Raw genomic sequence first — 25116 nt, 5'->3', positions numbered from 1 at the left:
CTACTTCCTTTTGTTTTTCGGCTAACCGGTCGTTCGTAGGCAAACTGTTCGAGTAACTATTAGAGTATCCTGATTTTGACAGGTTTTTCTCACCGAAAATAACACATCTAGTCCAGGCATGTCTATTCGGTTTCTGTCGTTTTTCGACGACATAGAACCTAAATGCAGAACTTCGCATTCTTTGGCTGACAGCATTGAGGTCCTACTAGTGCCTTCAACCGCAGCAAACATAGAGTGGTAGAATAATCAAACAAAAAAGAAGAGCCGACAAGGAATAAGTTTGACGACAAAGAGAAGGACAGTTCGATGACAACTCGTCGCAGATGGCCAAACGAAACGAGTTTGACGCAGTGGGTGAACTACTTCGATCTTGGATCGCGATTCATTCGTTCATTGGCGACGCGGTGCCAACCACCACCAGTTGGTACGGGCAAGCAGGCAAGATAGCAGCAGCAGCAGCGACGACTTGAGCACAAGAGCTTGAGCTACTCACTGCCGCACCATACTACGGTGGTCTATACCGCTCGGTGTCCATGGCACGCTACAGCAGCACCAGCAGCATCAGGAAGACAGGAGATAGTATGCAAAATAGAACGACAAAGGACCCGCCTGTATTCGACGAGACGGTAGTCGCTCCAGTGACCCCTCCATCTACACCCTCCGCCCCCTAGCTCTCCGCTCTCGCGTCCTCTTAGCAAGACCAACTGATTGATCCACTGGAGCAAAGCAGAGCAGATAAAGAAGGAGAGAGACTGAGAGGCCAGCTGGGCTTCGGTCGACCGACAGGACGCAGTTCGAACTGCAATGGCCGAAACTATTGCGCATTTCAATTGACTCTTTTTCAACTCCCCCGCTTGCCTATCTCGTTGGCTGACCCCCTCTATCCTCCTTTTTGCATACGCCCCGCTTTACTCGACTTCGGCCTGAGGAGCCACCAACGCCTCGGCCAACATCCGTCGGTCTCGTGCTACTGAGCCGCCTGCTTCTCCTTGGCAGATCGCGAGCCCCGCGATAGGATATAGTTCGAACTTTTTTGCTTCTCGTCTCGTTGCCGGCATTTTCGTCGTCGTTTCACAAATCGAATTGGCATCGAAAGAGTAGTCCACTAGCGGCGTTCGAGGAGACCGTTGGCTCCTCCGTACCTGGACACCTGATTGAAGATCGTTGGCCGCGAAGGAACGTGCGCGCTGTGGGTGAATGCGTTGTGGCGGGACGCCTATTCAAAATGGTGCCGTGCACCCAGGCTGGTAAGGAGCTAAAGGGGAGACCACACTGGAATGTGTACGGACTGAAAGAGAACGACAGGATAAAGGGGCAGCAACATCTGAGTATCACGATTCAGCTAACATCAGCGTTAAAGTGCAATGAAGCTAACGCTCTACAGTCTAAAACAAACTTTACATCGATATGATAAAATGGTTAACAAAAAATGGTCGTTTGTTTAAATAGTTAAATAATAAATTAACTTGAATAAAGTTCCTAATTATGAAGAAATGTTCTGGTATAAATTATTAAATAGTATCATGTATTTATTAGCAGTTATTTCCAAGTGAAAAGGGTACAGAATAATCTCATATGATTTTCATGAACCCCTCAACTTATTAGATAGAGAATAGTTATCGATTTATTTACTGTGTTCTTATTAGTAGTGACAGTCTCTTATCGAAGTAAATACCTCACATTAAACGGTATTTTATAAGGAATCCCAGTTGGTAGGAACACTACTGCCTCTAACGGGTTAGCTTGAAAACAAACGTTTTTTACCACTGCTTCGTTGTCTCATTCTGTTTCATTCTTGCTTCATGACGTCCGAGAAAAATTTTCATTCATCTGCCAATCGATATCTCATCGATATTTTTTTGTTCGAGGTTTGTCTTTCTCTTGCACGTAACACCAGTTGCGTCCTGCCATGGGTGCAAGACGGTTAACTGGCCCGCGCGTACCCACGAATATTTCAAATAGGATGGCCCCATTAGGCAGCACTCGGTTAGATCGTTTCTGAAATGAACAGACCAAGTCTGATTGCGTAACCTCGGTGGTAAAACGCCTTGACAAGTGAGCGCATCTCGCGGACGTTCAACCTAATCTATTTCCATTAACGATGACAAACCCTGCTAGTGGACAATGGCCAGAACAACATAGGACTGTCTTCTATATTCGACATGCTTGTGTTAGTGTTAGCGAAGCAAAACGAACGGGCTCGAAATACCAGCTGACAGAATCAGTTCTACGGTGCTATCTTGAGTTGGACTATCACAAAGGTGATTTACGCGAACTCAATGAATAATCGCTCTTTGCCGGCGTGGGCGGAGGCTTTAGGAACGCGTTAACACGCTAAGAGGCGATAATTTACCTATCGCTATATATCCAGCTACCACCGCCTTTGCTTTGATCGTTGTCGCAACCGCCGTATTTGTTCGGTTGGAAAAGCAACGTGATCACCGCAATCGTCTCTGCTTGTTACGTTTATGCGTGTTCTATGAGTGTGTGAGCGAAAAAAACTATCCGTTGTTCACATCGCCCCGACCTGTATTTCCATCCTAAACATCGGGGACGTAGCTCTTTACCTAACCTACTGGCGTTAAACGCGTTGGGTGTGACCGCTTTAGACGCCGCTGCTTGGCGTACCACGGAGGGAGGCAGGGTCAGGAATGGAAAAAGCAGACGGGGAAAATATGACGCAGAGGACGCTACCTTTCCCATGCCGACGAAGGCGACAGCCGCAAGCCCTGAGGATAAGGTACTGGGTCGTCAGTCGCTCGCTCGCTCGTTCGGCGCTAAACTACCGATGTCGAACGACTAACTTCTGCTGTGGCGCAGCTGCGTCGACCAGCAACAGAGGCTTGAGCAGTAGTCGAACAAACGATAAAGAGATCGGTTAGTGCTGATCCTATCAGGCGGCTCAGCATTAACCGGTGGTTCAAACAACTTTGCAGACAGATCAGTCGGACCAGACTATAGACTTAAATATGGTCACTAGACACGGTCCGACTTGTGGCTGCCGCTGCTGCTGTTGCTACCATATGTGTGACTGAGCGATACGGAAGCATGTTTGCTTGCGTATGCAGCACGCCATCTACCGCAGCAGGCTCTTGCGGCCTGACGCAGGAGGCCTAACACATTGCACAGTGTAATCTTGCCCGCTTAGCTGGGCGCTAAACGGCCAATGTCTCATAAGGCGACGAGGGTCAACTGTCAAATGGTCATCGAAAGCCGATGACTGGACGTCTGCCGCATGATGGACGAATGACTTTTATTCGAAGCAACGTTGCAACTTTCTGCCTTCTGCCAAATAGACAGACAGGTCCGTACACGCACGTCCATGTTATGCACACGTACACAGTGGACAGCGGCGGCTGGAAAGCCTTTACCGCAGGATATAGTCGACAAGATAGAAGCTTCTACACTACAAGGTAGGCTTGAACAGAGTAATAGCTGCAAACTGCACACCACTACCATTGGCAACCGTAAGCCTCTACTCGACCGCCGCCGCTGCCGCCGCTAGAGGATACCAAACGCACAAGTTTCTATCGACCGGCTAGAGTCAAGTGTTTGTTGCTGGACCGGGCAAGTGGCTAACTCAGTCCGCGAAAGCGCCGGTTATCGTCAGATCACACGTAAACTTGTAGTTATACCCTACCTGGTGTCTGACGTATCGGCCAACACAGCCATAGCCACAGCTACGGAATGACGATAGCATTCAATCACTCCTGGTCATAAACAGGGCAATGACGGTAGCGGATGTAGTTATTGCAGGCAGCTGCTACTCCTACCGGCCAGGTCCACCTCAACGACGATAGGTAAGCGATGTCCCTCTGAGAACAATGGTTGCGATCACGCTGCCTCGATAGCTACTTCTATTGGTCGCCTGTAGCAAGACGCCGCCCGGTCCGACTGTCACTTACTAGCGTGAAGCGACAGACGGGCAGACAGGCAAACAAAACACTAGAAGTCGTTTTTAGCCGGCTGACCGATGGGAAGGCCTGTATATATAATATGCATGTTTACTCCGCGCACAACACATTGGAAAAGGACTATCCGCAGTCGAAATGTGCAAAGGCAGATTGTAACGTAGTAGCGTATTACTACGTCACGACCTGATGTCTGTCCAGCTCGTCGTCGTATGTGCCAGTGCGTCCTAGAACAGGCCTGCTGCACCAACTTTCGTCATCTGTTCTGCTATGCGCCTAGAGAACATACGCGTCTAATTGACTAGGTAAAACTACTGCATGCTACTGATGATGACGTCGTTTGTTATTCCAGCTGTTAATGATTTGGCAGTGATAATCTGTCGATCTTGTTAAAAGTGAGAGTTACAATAGCAGCAGGTATAGTTTGACGTGCATGAAATTAACTGTGTATCGTAACAATGACATGAGTTACAAACGCCCGTAGATCAGTTTAGTAGTATATTATTTCTAGACTTGAAGCAACTGTATGGGTACAAAGCTTTTTCTGTTCCATGGAAGCATGCTTTCCCCCCATAAACCTCTATTGTTTGTATCGACACAAAAATTGTTGTTGTTGTTGTCGTTGCTGTTGCTGCCGCTGGTGGCCGGTCATGGCCGTCACCTTTTTGGTTTGATCGTCGTACAGTCACTCATTCAAACATAATAGTCATACAGACCACTTGTTTGTACACTGCACCGTTTCGCTGAATCGCTTTTTCTCCGCCTCTTCTTCTTCCTGACTCGTTTCTCGTGCGCCTACTGTGCCAATTCCGTCTACCTACAACTTGTCTACTTAACGTCCTTTCTTTTCCGCGTGTAGCCATCCTGTTCATAGACCATCGTCGTCGTCGTCGTTGCCGGCGTAGAACAGACTCGAGGTTTACGAGGCGGGAAATCTCGAGCGCTCCCCTCCTCAATCGTTGCTCCGACGAAAGCGCGCTTTCGTCCCCGCGAGAATGTTTATGTCGATTTTATGACCATCTCATGGCAGAGCAACTGCCTTCAACAACCCCAGCAAGCATTCTCTTTCAAAACACCCCAACAACTGGCTGAAAGCTATAGTGCTACTGGTTCACTTGTTTCTGCTATTGGCAAAGCGAAGTTGATCGCACCCGACTGCGGCGTAGGTGACGGCAACGATCATCATCGGATAGCGCAAACGTTCACACAGTCGCGGTTCGTTGCGCTTTCTTGTGCACTGTAACAGCGTGTCGTATAGTCAGCGGAGCGATGAAGGAAAAGATAGGCTGGTACCAGCTTTACCAGCGTGCCGATTCATTATAAACCCAATGATACCAGAAGCAACAAAAAAACAACAACAAGATCAAGGTTCGTCTTCCAAATAGCGGCAGCAGCGATATAAACAACAACAATGCCAGGATACGATTTGTGCAGGTCCACAGAGACATCGTTGGACATTTGAGTGAAAAACGGTAAGCGGTCCACCAACCCGATTTTTAAAAGCATCTAACGTTGGAAGACCATTGCCTAGCATGTATGTACGTATGTACGTTTCAGAGAGTATACTGGAGGTGGGGAAACATCAATGGACAATGGACGTGACGTGGACGAGAAGACTGCTACTTGGCTTGCTATTATGGCGGTCAGCTGTATTGCCCCGCCGGTAGACATCGTTGCTACGGCTGTCTCCACCATCACTGCCACGGAGGCACCGCCCAAGTGAACTAACCGTTCGCATCAATTTTTCATTCATCGAAATCTATCTTCGACGACTATACACTGTGAATCAAATAGCACTCAACGGTGGCTGGTGGATAAAAAGTGCGCCCAGCTTGGCCCCCAGGGGACGCTGCTGTGGCAACAGTCATAAGTGACCTGACGGGCGGGGTAGTGCCATCACTGTGCATTGCTTGGTCGCTATTCCCCTCTGGAGGTCGGCCCTCATATCTGCGTAGCGTAGTGTGAAGAAGTCAGATATGGAAGAGTCTGCGCGTCCCGATGGAGAAATTTGTTCAATGAACTGTGGGTCAGAGGGAATTGGACATAACGGACAAAGAGAAATTCAAACGTTAGTAACATTTAGCTTTAAAGCAGCAGGAATAGTTTTGCAAAACAGTTAGGTAAACACTCAGATTCATACACAATGGCGGTAATTTTTTTATTCTTCCTTTTGTGTTTTCTGCTGCTGGTCGCTAACGAAAATAACAATATGGATAAGAAAAGTAACTCATTATAGAACCCAGTGACATATCTACTCAAAATGTTTGAAGTACTTTGTAGTTGAGAGTAAACAAATCCATTATAAAAAAAAAAAAAAAAAAAAAACAAAGAAGAAAAAAAGAGTTGAGACGTCTAGAAGCTTTTTATTTTTTTAGTCCTTGTACGGAAGGCAACCGGATCTCTCGGGAGTGTCTGACGCCCTAAAGGAACTCTGATGAATCGATGCTTTTTTGGTCGACCGGTCGTCTGCCTGACCTGATGAAGTTCGAGCAAGTCAGAACCAGAGCGAACACTGGAGACATGGACGGTGATCTATGCTAGTGTTTCGATCCACGCCTCAATGGGTACACGAAATAGCACAAACGAAGTAGAAGTTATAGTCAATGGTAAATCCAGGCAACGCTGATGCTGCTATCGTTGCTTTTTCACGTAGGAACTGGAGAAAAAAGAAAAGCGAAAGAAAAACTACGTTTTCATAAAGCAAATTTCATCACGCGGCGGCGACCGCTAGGGTAAGCCTGTTGGTAATCACCCTCCATGCCGACACGGCGAATTACCGAAAATAGCCCCTATAATAATCACGGCAGCAAATGCCGCTGCCGCTGCTGCAGCTGCCCCAGAAATGGCCCACAATCACGCGCCCTTTATTGATCATTTGATACACTTTTACGGGTAGAGACGACAAGCGCGAAGGTAGCCACACCGACATACCTCCCAAAGGATAAGACTGCAACACTGTCACCGGCGCCAGTTCCGAAACGAAGAAAAGTGTAAGTAAGCCGAGTAAATATATGGCGCGCGGCTATTTTTAAAACGATACTAAGATAGAGATAGGGGACGATCACACAAAATGATTGTACTTCGCGATGGAAGACGCGACGCAACAGACACGATTTGCAGACTACACACACAGATATATATATGTATATATTTATATAGGGAAAGGCAAGCAGCCAGCCACAGGTCCGGTAGGCAGCTAGGGCCGGTGGAAGAAAAATCAGCCCTTTTCTCTCACTTCAGATTTCAAATGTGGATGCGGTCAGCGGAATAGCGATCGCGTGCCGCGCGGATAATGTGACAGTGGTCGCAGACGTCTTCGTGTGCTGTTATAATGAACGTGCACAAAATTCATTATCTGTTTCGTGATTTCCTATGAACCTGCTGCTCTGTGAAAACAGACGATATTTACGACAACACTGTGAACTGGATGCCGGTGGCCGGCCAGCGAACGGGCTTCTGCAAGCTAACGATCGTGAGACTGAAGACGGCGCAGATCGCTCTGTTGTTACCTATTTATTTTGTGAGGTGCAGGCACTATTCACTCGATTAACGTCACCTACTGAATGAATGTCAACAATTGGACCGCCGTTAAATTCCTGTAAATAACAAAATATTGTCCAGATCGGTGCGAAATGTTGAGCACCCACAATTTCCATACATCAATGGTTTTGATGACGCATTTCAGAGTATCGTAACTTGCCGAGCACGCTTTTCGTGACGTTCGACTTAACGGACGTGCTGCCAGCGTAAGACAGTAACAACAGTACGATGTTGTCTTATCTATTCATGTAATTCGACATGATCCTATCCCGCTGCTGCTGCCGCTGCCGCTGCTGTTGCCTGTCACCATCTCCAAATCATTCTTCCAACAAACGGCTAGGAATCAATTTGCAGTAAAGACACCGTTCGTCATAGTTTTCTCGAGAGAAACCTCGGTTATGCAGATTGCTACACTTTGACCTGCGCTGTCGCCTTCTCGACACTTAGGCACAGAATATTTCATAGACAATGTTTAATAGCACTCAACATTGACGGCCGCTAGAACTCGAATATACTGGTTACTGTTGGCGTCATCGAAAAAATCTTCACTCTAGCAGTGTTCAGGGTGTTTGTGTGCCAATCACAAACATTAAATCAACAATTGTGCTAAGAAATAGCTGAACGAAGAATGCCATAAAACGTATGTGCTAGTCTATATATAGATAGACGAAGGTGTTTGCCGCATGTAGCCGCTGATTCTACCATTCTGTCGCCGATAGCGATCCCTGGGCAAGGACGCAGCTATAAATTTTCCTGCTTTTTTTCCCTGGCTGTGTTCATGTCGGTGTCGTCGGCTCGGTTCTGTGTATACTAGCGCCCCATCAGCATTGTGGTGTATCTCGACTTTCTCCTTTTTCCTTTTTGTCCTTTGTCGCCTTCGACTTCTTCTGCGATGGTCATCGACGTCTGCGTATGACCGGTTGGTCTTCGTATAGTCACACGGACGCTCCGCGCCAGCGGCAGCATCAACAACAGAGAACCGCGTGTAACACCCAAGCCGATGGCGGCCCGAATCGCCCGTCAGCAACTATACGACAACGTCTAAAACAGGACCGGAATCGACCGCGAAGGACTGAAGCAACGTATAATAAAGACTCACCAAAGACAAACATCATGGCAACGAAGCAAATAGTCTTTACTGCAACGGCCGCAGTAGCCGTATTATCATCGACTGTAAGTCGCGGCTGAACGGCGAAGGCAATCCTCAAAGTGTAAGCGTACAACTCAGCTGCACAACTTTCACGGCGCGTGTATCACTTGACGGTCGCATCTCATATTTTGTCTTCTACATGATGAACGGGGGGCAAAGGCAATCGCAGAACAACAGGTACACTACTACCGTCACAGTTATTGGCTATTTGCATTTTTTCTTATTGTTCTGAGTGAAAAATCTGATGCGTCACTGGATCGCACCCTAAATGTGTGTGCACTGCGCTGTTAATGGGTGTGCGTCTGTGACTGTATTCGGATGTATCCGCGCAGGTGGCATACTTTTCTTTTAAATACGCACGTACACGATACATGTAATAGTTCTGTTCAAAGAGATTTGCTGGCGGGCTCTTTAAATCCCGACCCGAATAGGTCATAATTGTATAACTTGCATTCACGCTTTCCGCCGCATAGTGAGGTCTTGGTATTGCTATAACTCGTGTCAATCGATAGAGAACGAAATGAACGGTGCAACGGATTAGTGCTGCACAGATTTCACAGTTCATGGAAATTCGGCCAAAATTCATACATGCGGGGACCACAATAAGACACAATCAAGCGGCTGAATCAGTGAGCACGCGGCGCACGATAGCTGTTTTTTTCTTTTTCGCATTTGTTACTATCGTAGGTGCTAAAATTTATCTAATGAACAATATGGGACAGAATCCACACACACGAATGACAACGCCGCTGTGGTTGTAATGGTGCAGATGCAGTAGCAGGCATTGCATGGTGTCTGTGAGGTTGTGTCCTTCTGTCGACATATTATAAAAATGATCGTGTGTTATTTCGTCCTAGTACTGGGTGACACGGGGTGAGAAAAGTGTATACTGCATATATATATATGTATACGTCCAGGCACGGACGCCACCCGACAGCGACAAGACGAGGAGATGAAAAGAATAGACTTCGATAAAACCCCATTCGAATATTGGTAGATTTGGCGGCTGCCGGTGCTGTCGCTGCAGTCAGCCAAAGCAACGATGGTAGCGCCATTTTTGTTTACAATCAGCAGTATCATCAGTTTTATCACATACATTAGAATGAGAACTGCTAGCGAGAGAGCGGAAAAGAGGGCAATAGATCTACGAAGAAGCTACCCGAGAGGAGAGAGAGAGATACCGAGCGTGCGAAGTTAAATTCGCCTCCGTGCTGCTGCTGTTACGGTAGAAGCTAATGCGTGAACGACGAACTAGCAGAAAAACAATACCGGTTGAACTGATGCTGATGGCGGTATGAAGGGCCTGAGTAGCGTAGCTGAATGGAGGATGAAAGAATAGTCGGGTCCGTCGAGAAGTCTGCAGTCGATTTTAGTGCTAGTATTAATAGTAACGTTGGTCGTTATAGCACCAACGATAGTAGAGGTGTCGCCGAAAATTTGCATGGGTCAGAAATGTTTTTTATCCATCTACCCCCCACCCCCACCCCTTTCTCTCTCTATACGGAGAAATGCACGATGTGTTAGCGCTTAACGCGCGCCCCGGTTACATCTGTTGATTCGGCGGGTGCGCGGGTGTACCATAGTAGCACAGAAATGCCGAGAACCCTTTTTGCCTTTCGTACGACGCTGAACGGCAAGTAGACCGGTCGTAGACAGGGTGCGATACGCAAGGGTCAGGGTGCATGAATTTTCGTACAGCAGCAGCAGCAGCAATAGCCGTTCCAGAGGCCGTATTTGTACCAATTTCGGCGAATTTGCGACGGACGACACGGTGGCGCGTCACAGGATTCGTGAGTAGCTGACAGAAACGCGAATTTCGCGAAATTACACCAACGAACTAGAGGAAGCATCCGCAACGACGACATCGCGACCATTAGTGTCTGCTGTCCGGTCATCAACGCCCTCAGTCTTCATTTACTGCCAGGTCTGAACCTGTGCACATTCATAAAACGCGGAGGATGATATGCACACAATCCACGACAGGATAATACGACGTTGTCGTTATAATTCTAACACAGTTCTCTTGCTATACTTTTCGTCGAGTCTCGACTAGCCGTGTGATGTTTGCTGCCACTTATTTTCGCGCCATCCTATCTTCCACTACCGCTGCTTTTCTATCTGTTTCTACGGCTACGACCAACGCAATCGATGTCACCGTACCCAGATTAACTTACAGATACACACAAATAAACAAACAGAATATCATCTTCAATGACTTGTGGGTTCAGGGCGTGTCGGAGGAATGCTATGCATTGTCTGAACGTTCTACATGACCGAAGCGACCGTCGTGAGACTGCGAACTCATTTTGGGTGTCATTCTTGCATTGTACGCAGCCAGCACGCAGTCATATAGATCGTTCGTTTTAAATGGGCTCAGGAGCGCTCCCAAATAAAGCAGCCATCAACCGGCCGTCGAACAATATACGCCTAACGCATAGTACAGAGGAGTACACCCAGCTAAATTCTGTTACCACTGCACTCTGTACAGCAGTAACAGAATTTTAAAATAATGAACAGATTACCCCTTGCTTCTGCGGCAATAACAAGGGTTTTGTGTGTGGTGTTTAGCTAAACGAATAATGTCAGTTGACCGATCACAATCTCTATGAAACGATTAAGGGATTCACTCACACGGCCGCACAACGAAGACAATTTCATCGGTCTGTCGAGCGATGCGACGTCGAAAACCCGAAATCGATAATGTGCTTCCTTTGACTTTTGTTTAATTCTATTGTATCTGTTTGTTTTTCCCAGATGTTCTGGTTTGTCTTCTTTTTCTTTTTTTCCGCACGGCGTTCTTCCGCAGGATTGCGCGGGATCTCCATAATACGGAATGATCATTTTCGGCGTTGAATCTTCAACCCCATGGAAAAATCTTCGAGTGCGTTTTACGAGCATCGAGCTGGCTATCCGATTTTGATTATTGGGCCAATGCGGCGCTAATGCACCGAACTAGTCGGCCACGATCTAGCTAGCTCATACATAATAAGCAGTGCCGCTGTAACATCTCACAGTAAAGATTCAGCGCAAGCATGGAAATTATTCAAAGCACCAGTAGTCCCTGCTGAAAATAGATATTTTTCCCTTAACTTTCCCTCCGTCTCTCTGTTTTCTCGTAACTGTCTTTTTTTCAGTGCGACAGGCCTGCGACTGCAACGTCGTTCGACCGTCACATCGACTGACTGACCCTTGTCATGGCCTCGCCGGAGCAATCTCCGTACGTGTCTAGCACCACCCCGTATTGCCTATGGTCTATACGTGTCTGTAAATGTGTGCCTGTATCAAATATACTATGAATGTTAACCATTTGTATCTGGTACGGACATGTGCTGCACCTTTGCGTAGCTTTTCACAGGTAACGTGACTCGTCACCGCGTACCATTTTCCGCCCGGACCTGTTTGCCTGCGCTTGTCGTGTGTATGCGCTCCGACAACGACAACAGCGCCCGACGTCAAGAAGATTGCTACAGAAGCAGCAGCCTTGTTGATCAATGCGCTGACAACAGGACAAAGACAGTCACCATCTTGACAAACCCTTGTTTGACAGTTACGAGCAACTAAATCACCAGCAGTAATTCGTCAATGGGCCATCGAATGCCAGCCACCCAGCTCAACTCGGCACGGTAGGTATCGTTGTCATCGAGCGCAAGGGCCGCTCAAGCTACCTCATCGTCGGACCCTTTAAGGCACAGGCCATTTACCGAGTGCGGATGCATTTTGCCATGCATGCACATGCATTGGCCCCATCTTTGTTACTTTTACTGCAGTGTCACCACAGTGTGAGCCAGCGTTGCGCCACTTAAGCACCCGCTTCGGTCGTTCCACAAGAGCGCCGCTTGTTCTAGTACGCTTCTCGTTCGCGGGACGCTAACTATTGCCATAACATCTTTCAGCTCGAAGTGACAACTATTGCCAGTCGACATCTTTAGCTCACTGGTGACGCTCAGCGACTGCTCACGGGGTGCTTCGACGTCGGACGCTTGGCTGTTAAATGCTAAGACTTTCTTCGATCCCTCTCTCTCGAAATCGCTGCCTGTTCAATGCACAACGTTTGTTACCTACCGTGACTTTTCTCTGCTTCGCGCCCACCATCCTCATTTTACCGTCGCGGCTATGAGACTGACTAATCGAATGTTCGAGCGGCGGCTGGCAAAATCCTTGTCCGACGAATATAAGGTCTAGCATAGTACTATAAATTTGTCCTGGATAGCTAACAACAACGGCTAGTAGTACTTCTAGCCGGCTTGCGGCTTTACTGAGTTCGATTCGCATATTGTCGGTGCCGTTGATGATGGTGACGAAGAGACACAGCCAGTGGGCATAGAGCGACGGGCTGCGTTAGAGATAGAGCAGGAACGATCGATTGAAAGCAAAACTGTATCGCCATTGGCACACTCGCTAGCTGTTAATTGCATCGGACGGATGAATCGGATACGCGAGCAACTTGCTAGGACCAACGTAAATGTCCCGTAGCAAAAGCTTTTCCCCATGTCCCTATCGAACATAAATAAATTGGCCAATCAATGAAATCAGTCTTCCATATTTCCGACGTGTGCAATACATTGTCGACTGTTAGGTATGACCGGCGGCCTTCTAATTTGTAACGAGTGGGACCGTTTTACTTGCAAGAAGCGTCGATGAAGCATTACATTAGTCCTATCATGTACATTGTGGTATTCCTCATTCGAACTAAAGACAGCAAAAATATGAATATGAACATGCTCCGTTTCGGAGATAGAATCACGCACATTTGCCGCAAATTCGAAATGTACACAGAGTTTTCTCCGCGAAAAGCCGCTGCAACATTGGAATGGCCCGGTATTGCCATGCGCCTTGACTGCAGTAGAGGATACATTATTCTCTACAGCTCAAGCTAAACAGTCTGTAATTCCAGTAGGTTTTGTTTCGACAATGCCTAGCAAGCTGACTTAGCAGTAGGACGTGCACAAAATGCGCGCCATTTTCAAAAAAAGCCCAGTTCAACTGCGTTCACTATAGAATCAATTGGCAAAATGCATCGTTTATTTGTCTGTGCGTTAGGCAACTTCCTAGCGCTTTGTGTGCTACTGCAACAAGGAGAAGACAGGAGTTTAGATAGAACACATCGAGCTGAAGAGTTTGTAGTGGACCGTAAAGGAGCGACCAGGCTTCATATCCCAGTTCCTGCGCATGCATGTACAATCAGGAGATGTATTGGCGAGCAACGTCCTTCTTTCTAGAACGGTAACATTTGAGTAGAGGCAACTGGCTTAAGCTTGAATCTTTTTGTTATTGGAATAGTCACAAATTAATTGGCTACTCCTAGGGGGACGCCTCTGTACCATGTGAGCGTATAATACATTTCATAGCGCCATTAACGGTAAAGCGTAACGTATGTATGTACATGCGGTACATGGCTTTGTGGGGGTGGTCTCTGTAAGGCCCAAATTTTTCCTGCTTCCGTTTCGCGCATGAACTTACGCGTTAAACGCAAGCATATAAATTCCGCCATATGTAATCACCAAAAGCAATAAGGCGGCCATGTTACAGCCCAGCTATTGTGCGGACTGTTGTCCGTTCACGCGATTCTAGTTTCTAGTGCACAGTTCACAGCAATATCTGAACATCCGTCTGCGCTTCCTTTACGGTCGATTATGGTCGTTATCAAGATATGATAAACTATTACTCTGACCTGCGGGGGCGCAACAAACAGCGCCTCAGTTCGGTCGCCAGTGATCTCCTTATTCTGAAGAAGTTCAACTGATACCAGGTTATTGCTAAGCACAAAAAGAACTGCATTCTTGCTTGGTTACGTTATAGGGCGACTGGCACGGCAACACTGTCGCATACATTTTCGCAAAAATGCGAACGCATTTCCGTGCAGACGAGACGGCAAAAAAACAGCCAAAACAATAACGTTAACCAACGTAGATTGCGACGATGCAAGCAAGCGGCTGGTGGACTTTGCGGGTAAACTAATTGTATTTTCCGACGCGCCTGGGTTGTTCGCCTCCCCCACAGAGACAATTGTTAAATCGTGGTCGGTCGACCGGCCGGCCGGCGAGCGAGCGACTTTGTCAGCCTTCCTTGTGCAGTATTTTCCGCTATTTTATTCCGTCTGTCTGTCTGTCTGACTGCCGGCTAGTCTCACTTCAAGCCGTTTCCGTGGCCAAGACGCCATGTTAGTTAGTTACTAGTTTTGGTGCATTCTTTTGCTTCTTACCAGCTGTCAGGTCTCTGTACTAGAACATACATATTTGCGTCTCTGTGCCTATATTTACGCTATCATTTCGGTGCGTATAGTAAGCTGGCCGATCGGATGGCCGGCCAGCCGGCCGGCCGGCGGGCCGGCTATTTGTGTGTACGGTGTTGTTGCGCGTACCAGCAAACAGAGGCATATTGTCAATGTAAAGCGCCATTACGCCGCCTTGTCGCTGGCTTTTCTTAACCGCCGTTGTTGTGGTTATGGCTGCCGCTAACACTGGGACAATTTCACCCGTTCACAGCTCGTACAAATAATAGGAGTAGTTGAAGATTTGCCGGACGAGTGGGCGACACGATCCTGAGAGTCGCTATATCCAAGTAATCGTTGGACCAGTAGCGACTACAGGTGCCATCGTATGCTGGTATAATATTATATTGTCAAGAGTCATCACTATTGTGGTTCTGTGTGCGCATGTGTGACTGGCCGTGTGTTGTTATAAGCTAACTAGGGCTGGTCGATGTACTGGCCGCAAGTAGCAGCAGCGGCACCCTGGCAGTAGTACAACTAACCACGACGTCCGACCACCACCATGTCGACTGTTAGTGCTTACCGCGGCAAAGACTTCAGCCACAGACAGCAGCCACAAGTTGGCCGGTACTGAACGGCCTTAGGGTGAACGGCTGCTTTGAACAATGCCTCTCTCACTCATCCACTGCCAGAAACGAAAACGGAGAAACACCGATGAGGCGACGATAGAAAAAGAAGCCAACACAGCAGCACAGCGAACGGCATAAACATCGACGAAAACTACATAGAAGAGAAAAGGAACGGGGGATGGGGTAGAAAGAGTGGGAGAACCGAGGAGTTGTACGGCATATAAGTCCCCATGCAAATTTACGCGTGGCATAGCTCAGCGTAAGATAGATGTTGTGACAGCTACCGCTAATGCTATCTGAATTCGTTGTTGTCGTCATTCCAGTGCAAACATACACGACGGGCAAAGCGCGTGCTTGAAAGTAAGTAACCGCGGGGTGGCAAAAAGCGGCTTTGTGGCAGCTGGTTATAAATTTGCAAATATCTAATAATTCTTGTTGTTGCTTCTCCTTGTTTCGTTTCGCTTCTTTCCCAATCGTCATCTCAACCCTATTCCTCAGGAAATACACAGATTTCGGAATCGTTTGTCCAGCAAAAATATGTGCCGTGTCGCAGAAACACCGTGGTAGTAGAGCGTGTTGTATCAGCAGCAGCAGCAGCAGCAGCAGCGGTGTCGGTGACGACAAGGCCAAAGGCAACAGTAGCGGCAGAAAAAAGTCAGATAACAAAACCCAAAGCTGCAACTAAGCGCTGGTCCTATTGAGGCCGTTTTGCAAAAGCAGACCAACAACGCCGAGCGTGACAATCAAATGGTTCGCGGCGTGTAAGAGGTGAAAGCGGCGATCTGCAGTAGTACCCCGGCTGTAAAATGACGATCAGGGCAAAGGCATGGTGATTTGTATGGACCTTCCTAGCTTCATTGGTCTTCGGTCTTGATTACCGCGGGCGATTACCGAAACCAATGACTTAATATAATTGTACAACAATTGCAGCAACGTCATCATTGCCACCACGGTTTCAGCATTAACAACAACAACAGCAGCGGCGACTACTACCAGCGAATCGCGTGGGAGGCACACTGTGGTAGCAGCTGAGTCACAATGTCTTATGTCAATTATTGTTCATCGTTGAGGCGGCACGTTAGTGGTGCTATCAAGAAGAACAGATAAGCAGACAGACAGCTAAAGGACTAATCCCAGCATCATCTCCACTTTCACCCTCCACCTCCACCTTGCTTGAAGAGCGACGGCTTTTGCAACAGTAAAAAATGAGCAATGTCTGTCCGTCCGTCCATCCTTTCGTAGGTTGGCCTATCGTCCGTACGCGCGTCTATAGCCGCACAGAAATACGCTATGGCCACGACGATAGTCAGGAGGACCGTAACAGCAAATCTACAACATTGCTACAAAGACATCCGCCGGCAGTCATCAACAACGTCAGAATCATCATCCGTTGGTGTGCATGTAGATACTGTGCAAGTAATTGTAGTTCAAATCGACTCGTCGAGGAGGGCGTCACCCGCAACAATGCTGAGGTCACTGCAGAACTTGATCCAGCGCTACCACTGCAAGCTGCTGCCGTGACAAACTGAAAACCGACAAAGATCAACCGTCGCTCAGTGTTCGGAATGAAAGACGAAGTGGCGATCGTGTTGGTAGCAGCCTATGGCCAACAGAGTCATTGTAACAACAACAAAAACAACAATAGCAACAACAACAACAACAACAAGTAGTCACCACCCAGTCAGTTGATCTATCCATAAGCCATGGAGCCACATGTAATAATCCGCCTGTGAGGGCCGACGAAGGATGGTCACTGATGACTCTTCAGGAGCGGTGGCGGTGAGACGAAAAGGATTTGAATCAACATCATCATTGTTATGGGTAGCACCAATGTCCTCACCAGCGCGAGCACTATAAATTCAACCAAGAGAAACACGATATTCACTATCAATGGCTGTCTAGGCTAGTAAACGTACCACCGGAGTCCTTTCATCGTGAAATCACGATTTGTCTGGCTAATGGAACAATCTGACAACATCGTGTATCCTGTAATATGCATGCCAGACAGGGCCGGTTCGCCGATTCTATCACATATACACACACACAGACACACTCACATCTATATATATATATATATATATATATATATATGTGTTTAAAACGTAGCGAACTTGAACAAAACTGTTATATAGAATAACTGAGACAATGAGAGTGCGTAATTTTATTTAGCTGAAGGTTAGCAAACTTGTGTCGATCTGTATAGCGTATTCCAACCCTTTAGCAGAGCTAATTTACACAATCCGATTGGAAGTTGAAGAGATTGTCGGCTAAACGGGGTAATTTAACTACAATTATTGGTTTATTCGGAATATAACACGGCGCTAAACGGTACAAAAGGAAACGACCGACATCGGATTTTGATATCCGGCACGAGCGGAGCTCTAATTTCGAGAGATCTAAAGATCTGACCTGTTCAGATATTCGGTTGTTAGAGACGCCCGAACTGTCCGACAGAGCCGAACCATAGCCTCCCTCGCACCAGCATCTGTAGCCACAACGCCCCCTCCAAAAAAAGGGTGAAAGAGCACTTTGCGGTGTTTTTAACAATTTCTCAAAGCAATGCCTCAAATTTTGCGCCTGGACCATCATCTTCGTACCTTCGCGCCCGGCCTAAATGGTCCTCATCGGACGAAAAAGGCTTTTCACAGCGATACACTTTCACGCACCCCCTTCCCTCCCCCCGTGCATGTTTCATCATCACAACCGCCTATATTATATTTGGCCTTTTCAAACTCTAGCTTTGAGATACAAAGCCTCTCGTACAGTGCGAGTGCCGGCCACCGCACGCTTTCTCTCATATCAAAAAACGAAAAAACATTTACGCATAGTCAACAACAAAGCAACGGGGGTGAGCAATTATTTTAAGTTCGTGGTTTCAAATAAAAACAACAGTAATAACAATGATCATGATCATCATCATCCGCGTCGTCATTATAATATACCAACGAAGAGAAACGGGCTAAGCTGAATCATGATCAAAAGGGAGCGGCAACAGCTTTTGCATCGGACGCGAACGACTCTCACTAGGACTAAGACGGCAGGAGAAACACTGCTCATCGTCTTAGCACTAGGAAACGAATGACGCGTGAAGAACAAATATCGATTAATCTTTTGCCGGATTCCCCTTTTTGCCATCCGTTATGGATGGGGGCGTCAGCGGCAGTGTCGGGAGCCGCCATGGCTGAAGCAAATTCTGTGCCTATTCTGCCTCTTTTTTACTAATGTACAATATATAAGGAAAGAGCGCAAGGAACCCTTTGCCACTCAGCCATCTTTGCCTCCCTCTGCTTACGTTTGTCGCTTCCCATGACGTCGAAAGCCGTCGCTAACGTCGACTAAGTGGCGCTGATGGCCTGCTGGTTGATTGGCCCAACCTTTTTTCGTGAAAGTATCAGAAATAGATCACAGGGTACCGACAGCAACTTATGAATATCGAGGCAGATACAGGGAAGATGAAAGGGTGAGCTATGAGGCAGCAGCGTTCCGTAGAAGCCGGAGCTCGTAACTGAAGGGCGTTGTTATGGCTACTAACTGACCAGGGCAGTCCTCCTTGGCTGGACGGTCTCTTGAAGAATCTATTCCATTTAACTAGAAACACCTGCGGATGCCGACTTTAGGTATGACCGTAGGACAAGTGACAACAAAACCATTATTCGATAAAGATCCGTCTCATGAACATTCCCTGCGGTCAGTTGGATATTGCCAATTGTTTTTTGTAAGTACTTACTAGACAGAGACAGATATACACATACACTCCGTCATCATTTTAACCACACTGATATGGATATATAACATTCTAAAGCTGTAGCACGGACCAGTAACGCTGGACAGCATATACGTACGTAGATTTGTTTCGACTTCATTGTGGAAGGAGAGAGAATTAGAGGGGATTGGCAATGAAAGCTCTAACATTTTCTGTAGGCAACGGAACAAATGCGTCGACGTTGGCCACGTGATAGTGAGAGACTGTTATACGTCACGCTTAATGACGACTCAGTGTTACTGATCGAGACGAAACAGATTTATTTGCTTTTTTTTTTTTTAGCTGATACGCGTCTCAACGTTGATAAGAGAAAAACAAACGCATCGTAACGCTAACTGAAGTTAACTTCGATTGTTTAGTTCAGATGAATACTATGCTAAATCAGTGTATATTTGATTGTCTTTCGTTGCACGTTAATATTTCGTTGTCTTTATCCGGTCACACTTCTTCAGTTCATCGAAGGTACCTAGGCAGAAACAAAGTTTGTTGCCACTTTCGCCCGCTGGGTCTGCGCTTCTGGCCATTTTCTACATCGCTTCATCATCGCCTACTCACTGTAATGACGCAGTAAAGGGCAAGGCACCGTAATAGAGCACTGTTTTTCGGCTACTAGCTAGCTTCATGATAATTCTCGTAAATCTGCTGGTCCGTCCCATAATTTCGACAGGTGTCCACTAGCGGCAGGCGAGTAAGCGATCTGTGGAAGCGACGGCATTGAGTATTTAGCACCGTTTAGCTGCGTTGCCCGAGCCGTCGTGTCATCACAGCGACGCTGACTAACGAGCGGCGGTCGCTTCACGAAATGGAGCAGGCTTACTTATTATTATGTGCGTATTGGAGTAGCCGTTATGGCCGTCCCAGTAACGAATAAAAAGAAATCATCAACGTCAGCAAGGGTCTGGGAAGAAGTCATTTACACGTCAAGTAGAATGGAAACACGGCCAAAACAAAGAATGTAATCCCTGCTCATTAATGGAAGGACAAAAGAGCACATCACCATTACCAGACCACTAGATCCCTTCTGTGCTGTATGGCATAATAAAAGAGCGGCAACGGTAGTAAATCAATGACAAAAATGATTCAATCGGATCCAGAAACGATCTGATGCGGCGTTTTCATGGGAAATTTTCGGTCCGCCACAGCCGTACAACTGGATCTTAACGCTATTGTTTTCAAATAAAAAATTTGATCGAGTCCGAATCAACGAAGCTACTAAGAGTTCTACGACTGGTCAATGGTATAATTCACTCCACTATATGGATACCAAGAGATGCATCTTTTCGTGTGTTTGAACGCATTTTAATAGGCCTTATTAGGCCCACTGATAGAAACGTCAAAATCAAATGACGGTATTTGGTGGACGGATCTAATCTAATCTGATTTCGTATTAAGCATTTGGACAGCATTCGTTTCACTGGGTTCATAGATATCCTCTCAGTAGAGCTACCTTGCGTATAAGAAGACGTAACTAAAGACAGTTGTCGCCCGCTAACAACAATATTATAGTTGTTTCTAGCGACCTAGTCAGCCTAGAAACCAATATAAATTCGTCTTTTCAAACACTGGCTTGTCAGGGTTGCTGCATTTACCATCGCGGTATCTAATTTGTCGTTGGTTGATCTGTTAAATTCATTAGTTACTATATGAATACCTGTGTCTTCCTATATCTGTGCATCTGTCTGCGTATAACGCAATGCGTGGTCAGGCCTTAACTAAATTCTTTTACTACACGCGGTTTCAATATACCTCTCTCTCTCTCTCTCTCTCTCTCTCTCTCTCTCTCCCCCCCTCCCTCCCTCGTCATTTGGCCTGTGGAATCGGAGGCGACAGTGGTGACAACGACGTTCTTCAAACAGCCGTCGTCCTTCCCTCTACCCCGAAGAGGTCCTCGTCGTGTCAAAATAGCGCCCTCTGATAGTTAAAGCCAGCAGCGGTAGTGGCACAACTGCTACATCATACAGATTGATAGACAGGCCGTTACTAGAACGAAGAACATTGAGAATCCTTCTCGAAGATGTCAAGAATAGAAACGGTGGTTGTAGACACTGGTACTGCCGCTGCTGCAGTTTCTGATCCGTCAAATGCTGTTGGTCTGGCCGTGAATGGATGCAATGGACAAATGCGTTGTCGTGGTCGTCGGAGTCGACCATGGAGGCCCACATCGTAAGCCAGAGAGCAGAGAAGCCCAACGGATTCGTCTAAGCGTTCGAACTGCCATACAAACGACATCATGGTACGGAGAGCCGTACTACACGAGCATACGCACACACAAAAGATCCACTTACTGCACAATGAGAGACACAAACGCAGATATCGAGCGGGAACAACGTAGTATAGTAGCAGTGCACAGGGCGAACCACAAAACGATGGAATTAACGCAGCAGTATAACAAGCGAGTTCGCACCAATGTCAACAACAGTGAGACGCCGAAAAGTTTCTGCAAAACTAAGTTTTGCTAAGTGAAGAAAACGATGACGCGACGACGACCCCCGCGCCAAACGATTATCTTTGCCAGTTGGTGGGAGGCAAAAACGATCGCAGTTTTTATCTAACTCGACGACATTTTTTTTTATAGAAAGTGATTAGTTGGAAGTTTTACTCGTAACGTTTCTTTAAGCAAACAGAGTTAAAGCGGAGATGCCTAGTCAGGGCAATTAATTGAGCTGTAGGTGTCAAGAAACACAGTGCACATAGGTTAAACATAAAACATTACCGTCCATTATCTAATTATATATCGTCTATTCAATGTGTGTTTTTCTAGAACCCTACAGATATGTTACGTGTACGACTCCTGTGACATAGAACTCTTTGAAGTGTTCTGATGCTTTACCTTTGAGTGCAGGCGAGTCGTTAGCCGGTGTACTTGATGGTGGGGAATCGGGAGAAGGTGGTCCAGACGGGGCCCCGGTGGATCCAGGGCCTCCGATCGGACATTCGGACGCGATTGGTACTCCGGGCGGCTTCATGTACACTCTTGGCTGAGAGGAGCTACCGCCCCACCACATCCTGCGCGAGCTCAGGGTCGCCACTTTTACAAATAATAAATTGTACGACTACTATACCGATTGTGTTTAGATTTCGGGTACACTTCTACAACTTTAACACCCCAATACAGTCGCCAAAATTCGGTTGAAGAAGAAGTTCTTCCATACACTCCACAGACAGCCTAGGTTAGTCCTTGGTCAGCACATAGTCCCACGAATGCACCGGTCACCTAGTCGACGACGTTCTGGCAGCAGAAAGGCAACAGAAGCTCCCTTTTTTTTTTTATCTTGAAGTAAATAGCAGTTGGGATAATAGTCGAATTATAATTGTTTGTAATTTTTGCTTAGAGTGGTGAACGTATCGAACAGGCACTTTCTTTGACAGTAACAACGACGGACAGCGACCTTTCCCTTATAGGATTGTCGCTAGCTTGTGTTGAATTTCCCTTGACGTCCTTTTGGCAGGCAGAAATAAAGGCTGCTAGAACTTTTCACTGTCGAATAAATGTCCCAAGCGTCTCCTACGTTTTCTATTACGCCGATCTCTCAGCTGAGAGGAACAACAGGAACATCAGATTACGCTGATGATGGTGGCAGTGGTCGTGATGAGAGTGACAACGGATACGCTCATCAACGCCAATATGACACTCGGCATACGTTTAGCATTTTTTTTTCTTTGAAATTTCTCTTCTGGCAGGTAATTTCTATTTTTTGTTAACTTTGTATTAATGAGTTATCAATCATTCTGGCTAATAGAGGCAACGGGCGTGGAGAGCGGTAACGACGGTGAATCATGGGAGCACATAACGAATTAGCAGGCATCAGTTTTTTGCTTCACTGGATCACGCGAATTAAACTGGTTGAGCTGGTTATAGCAGGAGTGATAATAATCGCAGCAATAGGAAAGTAACGGCTTTTTGTCGTTTTTTTTTTTTTTCTAATTATTAACAAAATGTCGTCAGCATAACTAATTTATAAAAGCGGCTATAGCAGCGATAGAAATAGCGGGTATTACATGTAAGAGTGATGACATTTAAAATATATCCGTGCCATGGACCCTTATTCATATCCTGTTATTTGCCGTCTATCTGACGAACAGCTACGAGCCGCCAGAATAAGCCGAAGGCTTATACGACGAAATGCTTCGGTGTGGAGACGAGGACTTGCGCTCGTGTTCTACGACGATGACAAGAGTCGCTGCAACCACGAACTAATATTGTTACAGGCAGCCGAGTGTCGTTATCCGGCCACAGAGGAGGTCAGACTGCGATTCTGATGCCTGCGTACTCAGTTGATCTGCCGCTCTATCTGACTAACGGCAGTGAACGTGCTTAACTAAGCTGGCCAGTTACCACTGTAGTCCATTGCTGATTCCAACATCTTCCAGTGGGTAGCCATCAATGGCGCATTGGACCGGCCTGTCAGACCGACCACTCAAATTATATTACTACTGCCACGGGCAGCATCAGCGCTATGGCACTTCACTGGACAGCAGCGACACCGCCTGGATCAGCACCCCCAGCACCAGAAACAACGTTTCTTTTTTAGTTCTTCTTGCCTAGCCGTCGTAATCGTGGTCGTCGTCGTCGAGGTCGTTGTCCAGCTTCAGTTGTCATGACAAGTTTAACAAATTCGATAATTAGTATAATAAATAATTAATTAGTTGATGATAATGGTGATACCACTTAAAATATTCCTCTAGCTTTTGTTTTCCTCTTCGTTAATTGCCGTTAGACGGTTAGCAGATTGATTATTCTCCTTCCGTACACTCGTTTCTCTCTCACACACTTTCACACAGACACGATACCGCAGCACTCACTGGCGGCGGACAACAGTAGAGTCGTATATAGGCGCGATAGGCGCGGACGCTGCTAGCGCGGTGTCCACGACGACGGCGCGCGGACGAATGGTTGGAGTTGTTGGAGTTACTACTGCTCCCCAGCGCCGCTCACAGCCTCACACTCGCGCTCACTCGCTCGCTCGTCCGCTGCTGCTGCTGCTGCTGCTGCTGCTGCTGCTGCTGCCGCTAGATGGTTCGGTCGCTCGCTCGCCTGGTCCGCTTAGTTGGATAGCTAGCCTGCCTGCGTGCTTGCGCCGCGCTGGCCAGACCGCCGGCCCCCACTCGCAGCCGCACTGCTGGCAGCAGCAGCGGGCTCACCGCGCGCCGCTGCCCTCTCCACTTCTCCGCCGGACCGTCAGCCTCCCTCTCCACTTCGCGGCCAGCAGCGGCGATGAGCTGAGCCCATCGGGCTACTGCTACCGCGGATGAACGGCGAACAGTGGCTAGGCGACAGGCAGACCAACCTGGATTGCCATGGACAGACCGGCAGGACAGCAGCTGCAACTGCTGGGCTTGGCCAGTGGTAGCTGCTAGCAGATACGCAGCGGTTTTCATAGCCACTACCGCTACAACTATTTAATATGTCAGATAGCAATACAAAGGGATGGCCGTAGCTTAATCCAGCAACAATAGCAGCAGCTGCAACAGCGAGATGTGACTGACAACGCGTGAGATCGGTGCCAGCAGGTATGATTTAACGCAATGCAGAATATGGTGGCTTTTACGTTCTGAACTTCAGTGACGTGGAAGGAACTTGATAAAAGTATACTGCTGATAGAGTTCCATCAGTAATGTGGGCACATGACATTTCGAGCTGACGTCCCATATGGGCAGGTCGTGCAAATCGTCTTTCTGCATTTTTTCAGAACATTACAGGACAGATCTTGCTGGACTTACCTGGAATTTTTTCAGCAATCCTGTCACGCACTAGGGTAATCATATCAGCAGCCTTTAAAGCCATGACCTCTTTTCACTCATTTTTCTTTCTTCATAAATCCTTGGTCGTCGTCTGGCAGTGCTGGTATAAACTGGTCAGCCTTGCCGTTAATGGCTCCTAAGGAAAACTATTAGAAATGTGTTAGTCACAC

The 25116-nt window shown here is 47.1% G+C and overlaps 1 protein-coding gene across 5 annotated transcripts in view; it reads right to left on the bottom strand.

The window, feature by feature from the left end:
- Positions 1-24246, bottom strand: part of LOC111247565 (uncharacterized) — a 56659-nt gene extending 32413 nt beyond the window's left edge. For 3 of the 5 annotated variants that reach the window (XM_022798648.2, XM_022798649.2, XM_022798651.2), the window contains exon 1: positions 22035-24246. In XM_022798648.2, coding sequence (XP_022654383.1) covers positions 22035-22209 — 175 coding nt within the window. In that variant the 5' untranslated portion in view covers positions 22210-24246. Of the gene's footprint in view, positions 1-17118; positions 17475-22034 lie in introns of those variants that run through there. The other 2 variants (XM_022798650.2, XM_086984993.1) reach the window with 2 other exon arrangements.
- Positions 24247-25116: the final 870 nt, after the last annotated feature.

This window comes from Varroa destructor, unplaced genomic scaffold (assembly GCF_002443255.2).
Source record: "Varroa destructor unplaced genomic scaffold, Vdes_3.0 BEIS01000003.1, whole genome shotgun sequence".
In the NCBI taxonomy this organism is placed as follows: Eukaryota; Metazoa; Arthropoda; class Arachnida; order Mesostigmata; family Varroidae; genus Varroa; species Varroa destructor.
Note: the sequence above shows the minus strand (reverse complement) of the source record. Positions and strands in the feature narration are given on the sequence as shown.